The sequence below is a fragment of the Apium graveolens genome, chromosome 10, assembly GCF_009905375.1.
Source record: "Apium graveolens cultivar Ventura chromosome 10, ASM990537v1, whole genome shotgun sequence".
Taxonomy (NCBI): domain Eukaryota; kingdom Viridiplantae; phylum Streptophyta; class Magnoliopsida; order Apiales; family Apiaceae; genus Apium; species Apium graveolens.
In genome coordinates, this window is record NC_133656.1 from 216,663,592 (window position 1) to 216,677,429 (window position 13,838).

General features: G+C 36.9%; 1 protein-coding gene across 5 annotated transcripts; it reads right to left on the minus strand.

Moving 5' to 3' along the window:
• Positions 1–319: 319 nt before the first annotated feature.
• Positions 320–9,366, minus strand: LOC141692284 (uncharacterized). 5 transcript variants are annotated; one of them, XR_012562792.1, is made up of 12 exons: positions 9,101–9,366; positions 7,593–8,241; positions 6,913–7,090; positions 6,584–6,809; positions 6,014–6,153; positions 5,485–5,774; positions 5,176–5,388; positions 4,587–5,078; positions 3,073–3,735; positions 1,765–2,286; positions 779–1,129; positions 320–689 (listed from the first exon to the last, which is right to left on the minus strand). XR_012562792.1 is itself a non-coding variant. In XM_074497047.1 (11 exons), exons 2-11 carry the CDS (start codon positions 7,866–7,868, stop codon positions 902–904), a joined length of 3,231 nt encoding a protein of 1,076 aa, XP_074353148.1. In that variant the 5' UTR covers positions 7,869–8,241; positions 9,101–9,366; the 3' UTR covers positions 753–901. The 5 variants fall into 5 exon arrangements, 1 of the variants encoding a protein (XP_074353148.1); XR_012562790.1 differs by having other exon boundaries at positions 6,584–6,812; XR_012562791.1 differs by lacking the exon at positions 9,101–9,366 and adding an exon at positions 8,422–8,558 and having other exon boundaries at positions 6,584–6,812.
• Between the last annotated feature and the right edge of the window lie 4,472 nt (positions 9,367–13,838).

Sequence of the window (13,838 nt, forward strand, 5' to 3'; positions counted from 1 at the left end):
AAAATTGAGTACGTGAGTATAAACATTAATCTCATCAGAAATTAGAAATTTGCTTTTTCATGTAACCAGTATTTTCATCATAGCTTCCCTTCCTGTAATGAGCATCACATTATTGGTCTTACAGCAACTGTAATTTCCCCAGGAAAAGTAAACATTGTTCTTTATTATTCACATAGGAGTTCAACAGTTGATATACACAGTCTCCTTTCTCCTCAGTCCTCCCTTTGGTAACCCATAAAAACCAACAAGGCCCATAACATTTCTAATCTTTCTTTACATTGTTTATGTGCTGTTCTTACCAGAAAGCCCCACCTAAACATTCAGGGAAAAGAAAGAAATAAATTAAAACTAGAATGAATACTTGATACATTATTTACTACTTGACTAAACCTGTCCTGTCTCTCACTTGTAAAGTGTTTGAAATTATATGCCTCTCAATGACCATATATTTCAACAAGTGTTCTAATCACATTGCAGTCCCCACCCACTTTCTCTTCTTTACTGGGGACATGCATTATTTGGTTCTTCTTTATGGGTTCAAACCCCTTTTATTCACTATCTTTCTAAATATATACAAATTCAAGGTTTTGTGGCTAATTGTCCACTGATTCCTCAAGTTATTCGCTATAAAAACACATCCTCATCATTCTTGCACATTCTTCTCACCTGTGAAGAACAACTGAAAGGACCTGTAGATATTATAAAACCAGATATAAAAATGTACCAGCTCAACAGGGAAACCAACTAAAAAATGTGTGAAATTTGGGAAAATAGCTACCTTGTAAAGTAAAAAAACGGTGGATGCATGATATCAGACAATTTACAACAGGAAGTTAGGAAAGAGAATGTATCCCGGAAAAAGTGTAGTACCATCCAGCTATTTTTAAATTTAAACAGTCTGTCAAGACTGGTTCTTAACAAGCTTAACATTGGTGTAGAAGCGCCTTAGGTCCTTCATAGCCTTCTCTTCAATTTGAATTGAGCGGATCGATGAGGGTAAATCAACCTCTGGCTTGAACCACTTATTAGAAACTGCAGAATCTGGTGGGCATCCTGGGCTAGTATTTACAGAAAATCCAGTAGTTCTTGTCTTTGGGCTGTGGGCCAGGCTTTGCTGCTGTTTTCCATGCTTCAAGACAAACAAAAAAAAGACAACTTTGAGCAGGATTACTTGAAAAAGAGATCATACGTGCAACTCTGTGTGTGTCAAGTACGAGTGAGGGTCAGATACACAAGTGTGTGCGCTGTATGGCACAGACGAGATGAAGGTGGAGGGGGTGGGGGGGATCCATTAAATGTTCAGATTACTATATCCTCCAATTTATACGCTTAAACAAGTAGGATAAAAAACAATGGGAGGTAGAGATTACTATAGGCACCAGGCAAAGATCTGATGGGTAAAGGTCATTGCTATAAAAGAATGAAATGCTTGATATCCTAACAACATGTATTAAGATGGCGATGCAACCATAAGTCAACTAACAGAGTGGTCTTGATGGACCGACAGTGTGTTGCACTACAAAGATACCTAATGCCCTAAGCTAAGCTTCTATTTCCTTTGAGAAACTTTGAACTGTTAAATTGTTAACTTTCAAAGGGTATTGGTGTGCTTTCACTTGGGGAAGGGTGACAAGCTGAAAGTTGTGGTAAATTTGTCATATGGAAAACCTCGTATTGATCATTGTCAGTATCTAATGAAGCATTTAGAAACACAAATTTTTTTACATACATAAATGAGAACACACACAGTGTAATTTGCCATACCTGTTGCCATTGGATGTCTCTTAGAGATGGGCGAGAAATTAGAGGTGGAGTCCCTGAAGAAGCCCAGGGAGGGGTTCCTCTTTCTCCATCAGGTACCTGCGATGTCCCACCAGTAGAAACCATGGGTATCGGAGTGGAAGGCAAAAACGAACTCAGTAAAACTTTCCCCCCACTTTTACCATCCAAAGGATCTCCTACTTGATCTTTGTTCCTAGTAGTCTTACATTCCTTAGTTTTACTCTGTTCATCCTGTATATCACGAAGGGAGGTACGCCCCTTTGATATTTTATTACCCCCCCATGCAGGGCCCTCAACTTTGGGAGTTGGTGGTGAAGGAACTACAGCTTTTGGAGAATCATCAAGGGCTCCACTCAGAAACATAGAAAGCCCACCTTTTTTCTTTTTCTTCTTTGCAAGGGCAGGTGAAGAAATTTTACTTGGCATGTTAACCAAGCCTTTCTCGTTGAAGCTTTCCTCGCTGCAGACTTGCTTGGTGACACTTACCTCAAGCACAGCATCCTCCTGTGAAAAGACAACTCTATTTAAGAATAAATCATGCAAAGTTACTGACAAATCACCGTAGATACTGTTTAACTTGAAACTAGGAGCAGATTAAAAAAAGTTCAGAAATCCTCCCAATTCCCATGCCTGTATGGGACTGAGGTTTCTTACAGATATAACTGGCTTGAAAAAAATATCCTTTCATTTTCTTGAAATTATGGTGTGATGATAGGACATAACTCATGAAGTAACATTTCAACCATAAATTCATAACATAAGCACATATATATATTCATCAGAAGAGATTGTCGTGGTACAGAATTCTACTGCAGAAGCACATAAAAAACAAATTAAGAGTGAATATTCAAACTAGGGACCAAAAAATAACCCAAAAATTCGTGTATATAGGCTTTAGTAACATTCTAAAATTTACGTAATGGTCTATTTCTTTTATCACGTTGAACTTCTATTACAACACATCAATGTTTTTTTATAGTTCTAGACTTGTTTTGATATAGAGATAGAGATTAAATTGGTTCAATTCAGTTTTGAACATAAACTAAAATCTTAACAAAAAATTGTGTAGCTACCAAACAAACACCATTGATGCTTCTGTTTAGTCAAGTTGTGATTTCCGATTTGTTTTGTGTGCATCCCAGCATTCAGACTAAAATTAAGATACCTAAAGTTCGCTAAAAGCTATAAAATATTCAGATAAATTTAGATATTCAGATGGCAATTGTAAATAGCACCTAAAGTTATTCGGACATATATATTAGCTTGTAAGATTGGATGAGAAAATCTTACCATCTGTTTTGACTGAGATATATCAAGAGGGGAGAAACCCTTGACAATATTCGGTTTGATCCCATCATTTCCAGACAGCACCTCTGCCTCTGTTACCTTAGGTTTACTTTTTCTCCTCTGTTTTCTAGATGCCTCCATCTTTTTATTGACTTTTCCGTCTGAGAAATTTGTCCATGCTGCTTCTGTGGAGATACTACTCACTGGTACACCAAGTTCAGCAAGTGAGCTCTCCAATGAAGACCTTGTTTGAAGCTTGGCAATCTGCTGGTCATCGAGGTGAAATCCATTTGCCTGCTTCTCCTCAAGAATATCAATCTGCTGCAACTTCTTTCTGAGTGCTCGGACTTGTCTGCAGATGCCTTGATTTGCATCTTCAACAGGGTGAAGGAAGTTATCTAATCTCTGATATTTATCTTTCATCGAGGTTAAAATCTTGTTGTGGTTGTCGCAAGTCCTTGGAAAATCATCCCCGTTATCCTCCTCTTCACTGTTGATTACAGCAGGGAACGTAGCAGTGGGTGTTGGAAGCCGTCGGTAACACCATAATTCCGATGACTTCAAATCCCGTGATTTCTCAAGGGATGCTAAGATACCCAACGAAGCAGTAGCAACGGCATGTGTTGAGACCGTAAGTATATAATCAAGGTTGCGGATAACGATATCCTGATGCAGGTTTGAGAATATATTAGATAAGCCAGGTCCTACTAAATGTCACTAAAATCAATTATGAACTCTTAAACCAGAATACTTTATCAATTTAAGTAAGAAAAAGCTATTTTTAAATTTTCAGAAAATGACTGGAGTAAAGTAATTTTCTTTTTCGCTAACTGCAGTAAAGTACAGATTGTCGCATTCTATGTACAACTATTGGATATTTGAAGAACCATCTGTTAGTCAGAATATAATCAGTTTCTAAGAAATGATATAAGTTCTACCAGGGCTATCAGTTGTTAGATACTCAGCCAGTATGCTTAATAAGCTGATTCTATGCTTTTCTGCAGAATGTCTATAAGATCTTACAAACAATTAAGGGCATGTTTGTTTCACCTAATAATTAACTTATAAGTTAAAAATCACATTTGGGGGAATACAATTCTATGCACCTGTTTTAGCTACTTAATTTTAATTTTGCAATTCGAGTTCTTAAAAAATGAAAATTATCTTAGTAACTGACAAGACAAATTTAATTTATACTTATATACAAGAAAGGTAACTTTGGGTGAAAAATGACTTTCTCTAGGGTAAAACAAAATGAGACAAACACACAATTTAAAGAGGGGGGGGGTCGATTTTGTTAGTGAAGAAACCAGACGTAGGCTTGTCAAATTAATTAGGATGATAAATTTAAAAGAAGTATATCAAGAAAGAAACAATATAGAGATGATAAAAAAAAGTGATACCTAAAGGCTTGGATAACTCATGTCAAGTAGAAATATATACATAGCAAGAATGCTACCACAGTATATACAAGAAACTTAAAATCAGGGACACAATTAGGCCATTGGGATATGTACCTCGCAGTGCTTCCTCAAATCATCTGCTTCAAGTGAATCTGCGATCTCAAGCAGTTGAATAGCACTATGAGGCTCCACCAAAAACTCTGCTGCTACTTTCTCACATAGGCTTTTCAAGCTCGGAACCGGCATGGTCCCACTATCCTCCTTTGGCAAGGTAAATAGGGCATAACCGGTATCCATATCATCATAAACGAAATTGTCCTCTAATTCATCTAATTCATCTTCAATCTTTAACTTGAGATTCTGCGAATGAGGGACAACACTTGGAGGGTAGGTGGGATGATAGAGAGAACTAATGAACAGAAGATGTGTCTCTCCGACTGAAACTGAAGATGCTTTTTTTGCACCATGTAGCCGCGTTGCAACAGGTTGCTCATCCTTTCCTTCCTTTCCATCCCATCTATAAACATCACCAGTAGCAGTTACGGCGGCGGTCCAATACTTTCCAGCAGAAATACTAACAATAGCCCTTCCACAAAGCGAATATAGCTACAAAAAAAAAAATTAGAATACACGAGAGATTTCAATTTTAGCCAACATATACATCTAGATAAAAATACAAAATCCAGAACATCAGAACCTTTACCTGCCTACATCGTAGATTAGGATCTGATGACAACCAACAAAATACTGCCCCATCATCGGTAAGAGCCATGCTATGTACCATCCCAGCAGCTATAGAAACTACATGAAGTCGTTCCTTACGATGAAACTTTAACGGTGTGCTCCCAACTTTTTTAATATTCCTAGCTATCACTACACGCCTTGGAGTAACAAGTCGATGACCCCAAGTAAACACCTAATAATTAAACAGTTTCAAAAGGCATATTAGCAATGGCATTCCCGATATCAATAGAACAATATTTACTAATAAATCTATTAGACTGATCAATACCTCTCCATCAATTCCTAAAACAATAGTGTGATTTTTAGCTGCTGCAACTCCAACAAAAACTTTCCCTTTCAAGTATTCAACCACCCTTGGAGTGTAATTCCAGCCTGAATTGGAAGTCCCATAACCAAGCTGACCATCTTTATTGCATCCCCATGTGAAAACCTCACCAGACTCAGAAACAACAGCAGTATGTTTATTGGCTGCTGCAACAGCAACTATCTTTGACTTCAAGGAACTAACTCTGCGAGGTGTGGCTTGGCTATCCACTGATGTATAACCAAGTTGACCCTCTAAAACAACACATCTCAAATATCAGATTACAGCACAATAATAGTACTCTGAAAATAATTCCTTTAAAAGATATATACATTCAAAGGCAGCTAGTAGAAAGTAGAAAGATTTAGTATTTTGTCCCAATCAAGGGATTTTGGATAGCAATTAAATCATATGAAAGAAATCCAAAGATTGTGTAATATAATATATCAACTGGGAGATCCTACTACTACATGTTACCAAAGGAAAAAGGTACCTCTATTGGAACCCCAAGTAAACACTTCACCACCCTCTGTTGCAACAACAGTGTGATGTTTAGCTGCTGCAATTGCCTTCACTCGTCGGGACCCTAAACCAGAAGTCACTTTCCGGGGAGTTATAACAGCAGCCTGACCGCTGCATTATACGATATAATAATAGGTTGTTTTTCTTTAAATCATTGGCACAGAGAAATAATCATGTACAGAAACATAGAGGTACGAGCGATCATACGATTATGGCTAATCCTGATAATCTTACTTTAAATGACTTACAGCTGAGTGAGTCTGCTATAAGTAACCGAACAAGTATAACTACATGTTAAAGCACAAATATTTTCATTCTTAACTTAAAAAGTTTCATTCCAGTTCAACTAACAATCTATAGCAATAAGAGATGTATCTCTTTCTACTTCCATAAGAACATACAGTTTACCTTCTTAAGGGTTTTTCAATTTCAAAATTAGGGTGGTACATGGAAAATTCTATATATAATAACTTTAAATCAGTAGTACTCCATATGTCTATAAAAAAACTAAGATCACTGCTAATAATGAGGATATATTTACCTGTGAATATCAAAATCAGGATGCCCAAGACGCCCCCCTCTTCCATACCCCCAAGTATAGACATCCCCTTTCGCACCAACTGCTACACTATGGAACTTTGCAGCAGAAACTAATTTAATTAGGGAACCATGAAGGGAATCAACTTTACATGGCAACTTCTGAATATGCGCATTTCCAGTTCCAAGTTGATAATTGACACCACTTCCCCAGCTAAACAATTCTGTAGCTACTGAAAAAAATTAACACGAGGTTACCTCCTCTGTTTCAGGGGTAATCAATTTACCAGAAATAGCAGGGCAACAAAGATTACATGAAGGCATCAAATAAACCTGAACTATCTTCATTTCCTAAAGTCTGCAGCACAGGACCGGAGAGAAGATCAACAGGTGTACGAGATTTGAAATCTTCCGATGTGATGGATGCACCCTCCTGAAGAAGGACGCTAGCCACTGCGAGATAACCAAAGTGCAAAGCTCTATGAAGGCTTGTCCATCCTGATTCTCCATCCTGGAAAACAGCAGGAGTTACTGTCTGAAAGCAATTTATATATCGGCATAATTAGAGAATTCTCTAATACATCATCAAGATCTTCTAATACACTATCAAATCATTTGGCAATCTCAATTTTCACCATAAACCAACTTTCCTGATCCATTGTGCTTTATGTTTACTAACTGCATTTGTCAGCTAACAGTCTCACGGACTCAGGGTCATACAGAGATACTTATATGACTGCTATGTTTGTGATCCATACTTCACCACATTTTGGAATATGTCTAGTATCACCTGCTTGAAGTACAATTATAGTGTCCTGCAAAGTTTAATTATGTCTCGATATTTCTTCTACAAAGCATGTAATCAGTCGATAACAACTATCAAGAGGGATCAATAAAATGGAATAACGATAAGATAAATTCTATACAGAATTCAATGTATTTCAAATAATCTGGGTAATCATTTAACAACATATTATAATAGGGAAAGTTTCAAATTTGATTAAATAACCCACCCGAGCATTAGGGTCCGCGCCAGCCTCAAGTAGCCTCCTGACTATTGGAACATGATTCCTCCAAGTTGCAATATGAAGAAGGGTTAGACCAAACACATTCCTTGTGTTGATATTTCCACCATTCTTCTTCATTAGTGCTAAAGTAGCATCTACATCAGCCACCGAACCTTCCCGAATAACAAGCCATGGATCTTTTGAGGACCCACTTGGTAAGTATTTACGGGCAGAGAACTGCGAATTCTGCCTTGAACCATGCGGAACCACAATTTCCTCCATAGAAACTATTCACTGAGCTTCTGCCTTCTGGAAATTATAACTTAAGTACACCTGTCAACTTCTCCCGGAGCTCGACTCTTTTTGGTTTTTTGTTAAAAGAAAAGAAACTTAAAGTAGTACCACCTAAACTAATAACAGAAAAACATGCTCTACTGTATGAACTATCTTAATCTTCTATTCATCTTAAGACAATAACTGAACCCAGGTATTAGATCACAAATACTAACATTTGAAGCAGAATCGCCGACCCATGTTATGCTACCATCATCGTCAGCACTTCTGTCATGAACACATACCCACTGAAGCAGCCACTTACAAAGTGTGATCAGACATCATAACGTATATGATAGATCCCAAAAAGTGGGTAAAAAAACTGCAATGGTAAAAACTTCTATTAATGACCGCAGAAACTAGAAAAATTACAATTGGTGATAATTAATGATAAAGCAGCATCAAAAGCAAAACCAAAAACCAAAAAAAATATTAGACATGTCTCAAAAAGATTAAAAACACCACAGACTTGCTAAAACTTCAGCAAAAATAGATATAATACCACACAGTATCTTTTGTGTCTTCTTGTAAGCTTCATGAACAATGAAAAAGCCGTAATCTAACAATGTACACCACACCACAATATGCTCTTTGCAAAACCAAAGTAAAATGGTAAATCTGGCTTTAGATGTGTGATCTGATCACTATTAATCAGAAACAAAATAACTTGGTCAAATCATACATTCAAAGAACAGAAAGTCACATTGAGATATAAAAATTAAAGAGTTGTGGAGTTGGAACACATCTACTCGAAATTGGTAAGTTAATAGATACAAGATTAACTATTCTACCATTGTAGATGGGGCAAACTCACCTAATTTATGACCCAGTTCAATACCCACCCACCAGCTACAAAATTAGATACATTTACATACATCACAGGTCATGGACTAACTTCTCATTTTACTCAACTAGCAATAAAGACTCAATCTTTATGCAAAATTCACAAATCAAGCATTAAAAACACAATCACCAAGCACAAAAACATCAAAAATTAATCAAATTCCACAATCTTGATCCAAAATGAAAAATAAAAAATACCCAAATCATAAAAATCAAAAGTTTATCATCAAATGAAGCAATTCATGAATTTCCCACATTTTATCTCAAACCAATCGATTAAAAAAAATAAAAATTAGGGACCCAACATTGCTTTAAAAACAAAGAATTTAAAGAATCACCTTAAAATAAATACGGGGCAGTCACGAAATAGTTGTGTCCGCTGCAAACATTGCTTGTGAATCTATGCTCGATTATTTTTATGTATATATATGTGTATGTATATAAAATATGAATGTATTATATATATATATATATGTGTGTTGTGAGGGGTGAAGAAGGGAGAGTGTTTTTAGGGGAGGGAATCGAAGCACCGAATATACCTGAAGATATGTTTGTATGTATAGGTGTATGTATTTCGAGAGAGAGAGGGGGGGATACAGGAGTTTCAAGAATGGCATAGACGATAAAATTATAAAACATTTAGCTGGAATATATGTCCAGGGGTATTTTGGGGATTTAAAAGTTGTTAATGACGAAAGTACCCATGGAGAGTGAGTTGACGCGCGGGAGATTTGGGGTCTCTGACGTCTCAATGGTTGATTTGTCTGCGTCTCATGTGGCCACGTTTCTTTATGACCCTTCTGTTTGCCACGTGTCAGATAATTTTATATTATTTCCTTAAGAATTACAGTATTAAATTTTTTGATAAATTAGTGTACGGGATAATTTGACGAATTATTACCAGGATTTGAAGTGGATATAATTTTGTAAAATTTAAATGGACTAGGCAACAAAGAAATATTGATACATATTTTTCCGAAAAATTAATGTAAATTGTATCTTAATTTTAATATAAAATTTTAACAAGATGACCCGAACATAATATATATTCTTCAACTATCGGTTTCAATTATACTGCTGAATTATAACCGAAACAAGCTGACAATATAAATTACTAAACATATGGTCAAAAAATTATATTTAACTACTGAATAGGAATTTGAAACCAATACCGGTATATAAAATGATACTATATTATTATGTATCACTCTAAAACTTTAAGTTAATAGAAAAAGTTCTCAATCTTATATTGTACTATTAAAAAAACTTAATCTAAAAGAAGACCCTGGCCATTTTTCTAATGAAATAAAAGAAATGTGAGTTGAACATTTATTTTATTAAGCTAAAATTAGAAAGTTATCACTTTTTTGACATTGTATAATTTGTGCAACTTGAAAATGGACAACAATTATTATTGGTAGTTCCTAAAAGTCTTATAACTAAGTATTTGTTTAAACAAAGATTTGAAATGAGCGTATAAATGTTATTTTCAGAATTTTTTTATTTCAAAAGCGAATGAAGTGGGGAAAATTTAAATTCTCCTTCCATTCACTTTCTTTTAGGATTTTGATTACGAATGCAGGGACAATTTTATCATTTTACTCTTATTTTGCTTCGTAAATAAAATAATAACTTTGAAAATAATATTTCCCTCGAGTTTTTTTTGCCAAGTACTGTTAGGGATGGTGGAGCGCGGTTCGGTTCGGGACGGTTTTTGGCCAAAAACGAAACCGAAATCGCATGCCCTCGTGTTATGGATTAAAAACTAAGATATATAATTGCTGTATTTATTACTAAGGAACGTGAGTTTCGAGGCTCGATTCGACTCCTCTTGTGTTTCGTGACTCAATCTGCCTTAACAAGATGCCTACGTACCTTGTTGAATGCCAAGGATCAAGTCAAAAAATGTAGTTCTGATTTGTGGGGTGAGACCCCTTATATAGGTGTTGGGAGTCCTAGAATTGGACATGAGTTAGGAGACTTGGTGGGCAAGTCTTAGAATTAGAATGGACTTTGGAGTCCTAAGAAGTAGGAAGCTGGTTCCTTATCCCATGAGGTTCCTTGGAGGCCAATTTACAAGGATTTATGTCCTTATTGGAACTTTTCTTAATAGCTGATTTTTCCCTTATTAATTAATTATGAAAATAATTAATATTCAGGGTTTTGGGCCTTCTTTGTTCCATCAGGCCTGATCTGGTCCATCAGGCATGATCAATGCGTTAACCTTTTTGGTCTGAATATCATACATCTTCTTATTGGGCCTTGCAACCCAAATCATGTGTAATTAATACAACATTAACTACGTAATCAGGATTTATATATTCCCTATCATTTGCCCCCCAGCTTTTGGGAAACAGTGACTAGGTTTCGCAGAAGTTAAGTTCATTCGTTCTTTTACAGGGTATCGTTTTTGCGTAAAGTGTGGAGCGACCTACACATTTACAACGATTTACTTTCATCCCTTTTATTTATGAATTATTTTAATTTCCAGGAATTTTTCCCTTAATTCTGGGATTTTTCCTAAATTTTCAGGAATTTTTCCCTTAATTCTGGGATTTTTCCTTAATTTTCAGGATTTTTTCCCTTTATTCTGAGATTTTTCCTTAATTTCCAGGAATTTTTTCCTTAATTCTGGGATTTTTCCTTAATTTCCTGGATTTATTCCTAATTTTCTGAAATATATTAATATTTTCAGAAAATATTTTAAGGAATTTCCTTAATTTTCTGGAAAGATTCGGAATATAATTTTTTTTTTCAGAAAATATTTTTTCTTTCTTTTTTTTCTCTCCCTTTTTCTCTTCTTCTTTTTTTTATACATATTTCGACCAGGAATCCCATTCGACCAGGATCCTGGTCGAATTATTCTTCATTGTGCTTTGGTCGACAGCATTTCGAGGAGGGCACTTTCGAACAGGAATCCTGGTCGAATTTCGGCCAGGATTTTCATAAATTTATATTTTTTTATTTTTTTTGTCGAGCAGGAAATTTTCGGTCAGGATTTTGGGTCAGAATTTCTTGCCTTGTCCGAATTAGCCATCCTTTTAAGCCCTGATCGAAGCAATTTCGACCTCAAGAATTTTGATCGGGATTTCTTTACATTTCCTGGTCGAATGGGTCTTAATTCTGGTCGATTTAAGCCTTTTATTCAGCCCTAATCGACAGGATTTCGACCTCAGCTCATTCGATTAGGAATATGATATGAACCCTGATCGAATTGGGTCAAGAATTTGGAGTATATGTTTTTGTAACTCCATATATTTGATTTGGGCCTTAAATTTGGGCTGGATTCCTTTGGGCTCCTCATTTGGGCCTGGATTCCTTTGGGCTCCTGATTTGGGCTTGGATTCCTTTACTGGGCCTTTTCTGGACTGGGCCTTCTCTTGTATAACTGGGCCTTTTTCTAGGCTTTATTTACCTGGGCCATTATATTTTCTATCATGGGCTTTTTTTTACAGGTTTTAATATCCTAGGCCCATTTAAACTTGGGTTGGGCCTTAATCCTTAAGCTCGACTTCCAGAATATTCTGAAATTTCTAGACTATTCCAGGTTTTGCCATAATTTTCTAAAAAAAATTCCAAAACTTTCTGGAACATTCCAGATTCTTCCATTTTTGGGCCCAAATGGGCTTTTTTGAGGCCCAATTTTCCCTACCAAGGGCTATATAAGAGTGAGGTGTGGGGGTGTGATTTCACACTTCTCATTTCATTCTTCAATCTCTTCTATCCTCCCAACTCTCTACACCCTTCTTCCTTAGTTTTCCAGCCTCCCTTCCTTCCAAGGTTTCAAGGTCCTTTCAAGCTTCATCAATGGCTGATAAGAATTCCGAGAGAGCGGCCAAGATAGCCTCGGCTTCAAAATGAGGTAAGGATATTGAAATCCGTTCTTCTTACATGTCTCTGATCGATATGATTAATATTAGGAGGGATGAATATCCCTCCACTACACATCTTGATTCTTTTAATCATTGCAATACTTGGCACAACATAGATTATGATAAGTTAAATGCACGTTATAACGTTCTTCCTCCTCTTAGATTAGTTCCAGTTTCTGGTGGTGGCCGTATTTGCCACTGAAAACCCGACACTCTTTTTATTTATACAGATGCCCTCGATGCTGGGCTTAGGTTTCCTTTTCATCCCTTCATTCCTCATCTTCTAGTTGATTTACAAATCAACCCATGTCAGCTTCCTCCAAACGCTTGAAGGAATATTTTATGTTTTATGATTTGCTGCCTTAGGGAAGGTTTTCACCTATCCGTAGCTGTTTTTAGGAAAGTTTTTCAATGTTACAACAGTTCTTCTGGTAATTGTGGTTGGGTCTATGTCAAATAAAGCCCCAAGTGTAAGCATATCTTTAACAGTTCCTCCATTCCCGATAATAACCAAAATTGGAGGAATAGTTTTGTCGGGTTAAGGTGGGAGAATGACGACTGGGGCACACTCTTCAGACCTTCCTTCGGGAAAGTTAGTGATGGTAGCCTCAAATCCATTCACTTAACCCCCGAGAAAACTATCATTTATAATGAGCTTACTCGGGATGACGGTACTACTACCAGCTGGACTCTCTTAGAAGAGTTTTCCCTCATCCATGTGGGGCTATCCTCTGTTTCTCAATAGGGTATTTTTCTTTTCTTCTCAATTTTATTTCATTTCATGCATTATTGACACCACTTATTTTATTTTTTATCTTGTCTTGCAGCTGCCAAGGAGATCAACGAGGATAACGTGCCCCTCGTTGAGGAAACTGCTAGAATGAAGAAGGCTCGTCTTGCGGGCCTGGACACTCGAGGAAAGGCCACAGAGCCTATCTTCTTAAGGAAACACAAGGAGCCCATGGGGGAGGCTTCAGCTGAGGTAGCCGAGGGCCACAGTGCCCCTATCACTACTGTTGCCCCTGTCCCTGCTGCTACGGGCGCTTTTCAGCCTCTCTGGGGATTCCGCCGAGGGGATACCGTGGTTGGATCCACGAAGCACGCCTGGGATTGGTCTTACCACGACGTTACTCCCAAAGATTTCACGGATGTGGTGGCTACTCCTGACTTGGAGAGGATCAAGCTCATGGGAGTTCAGTCCTTA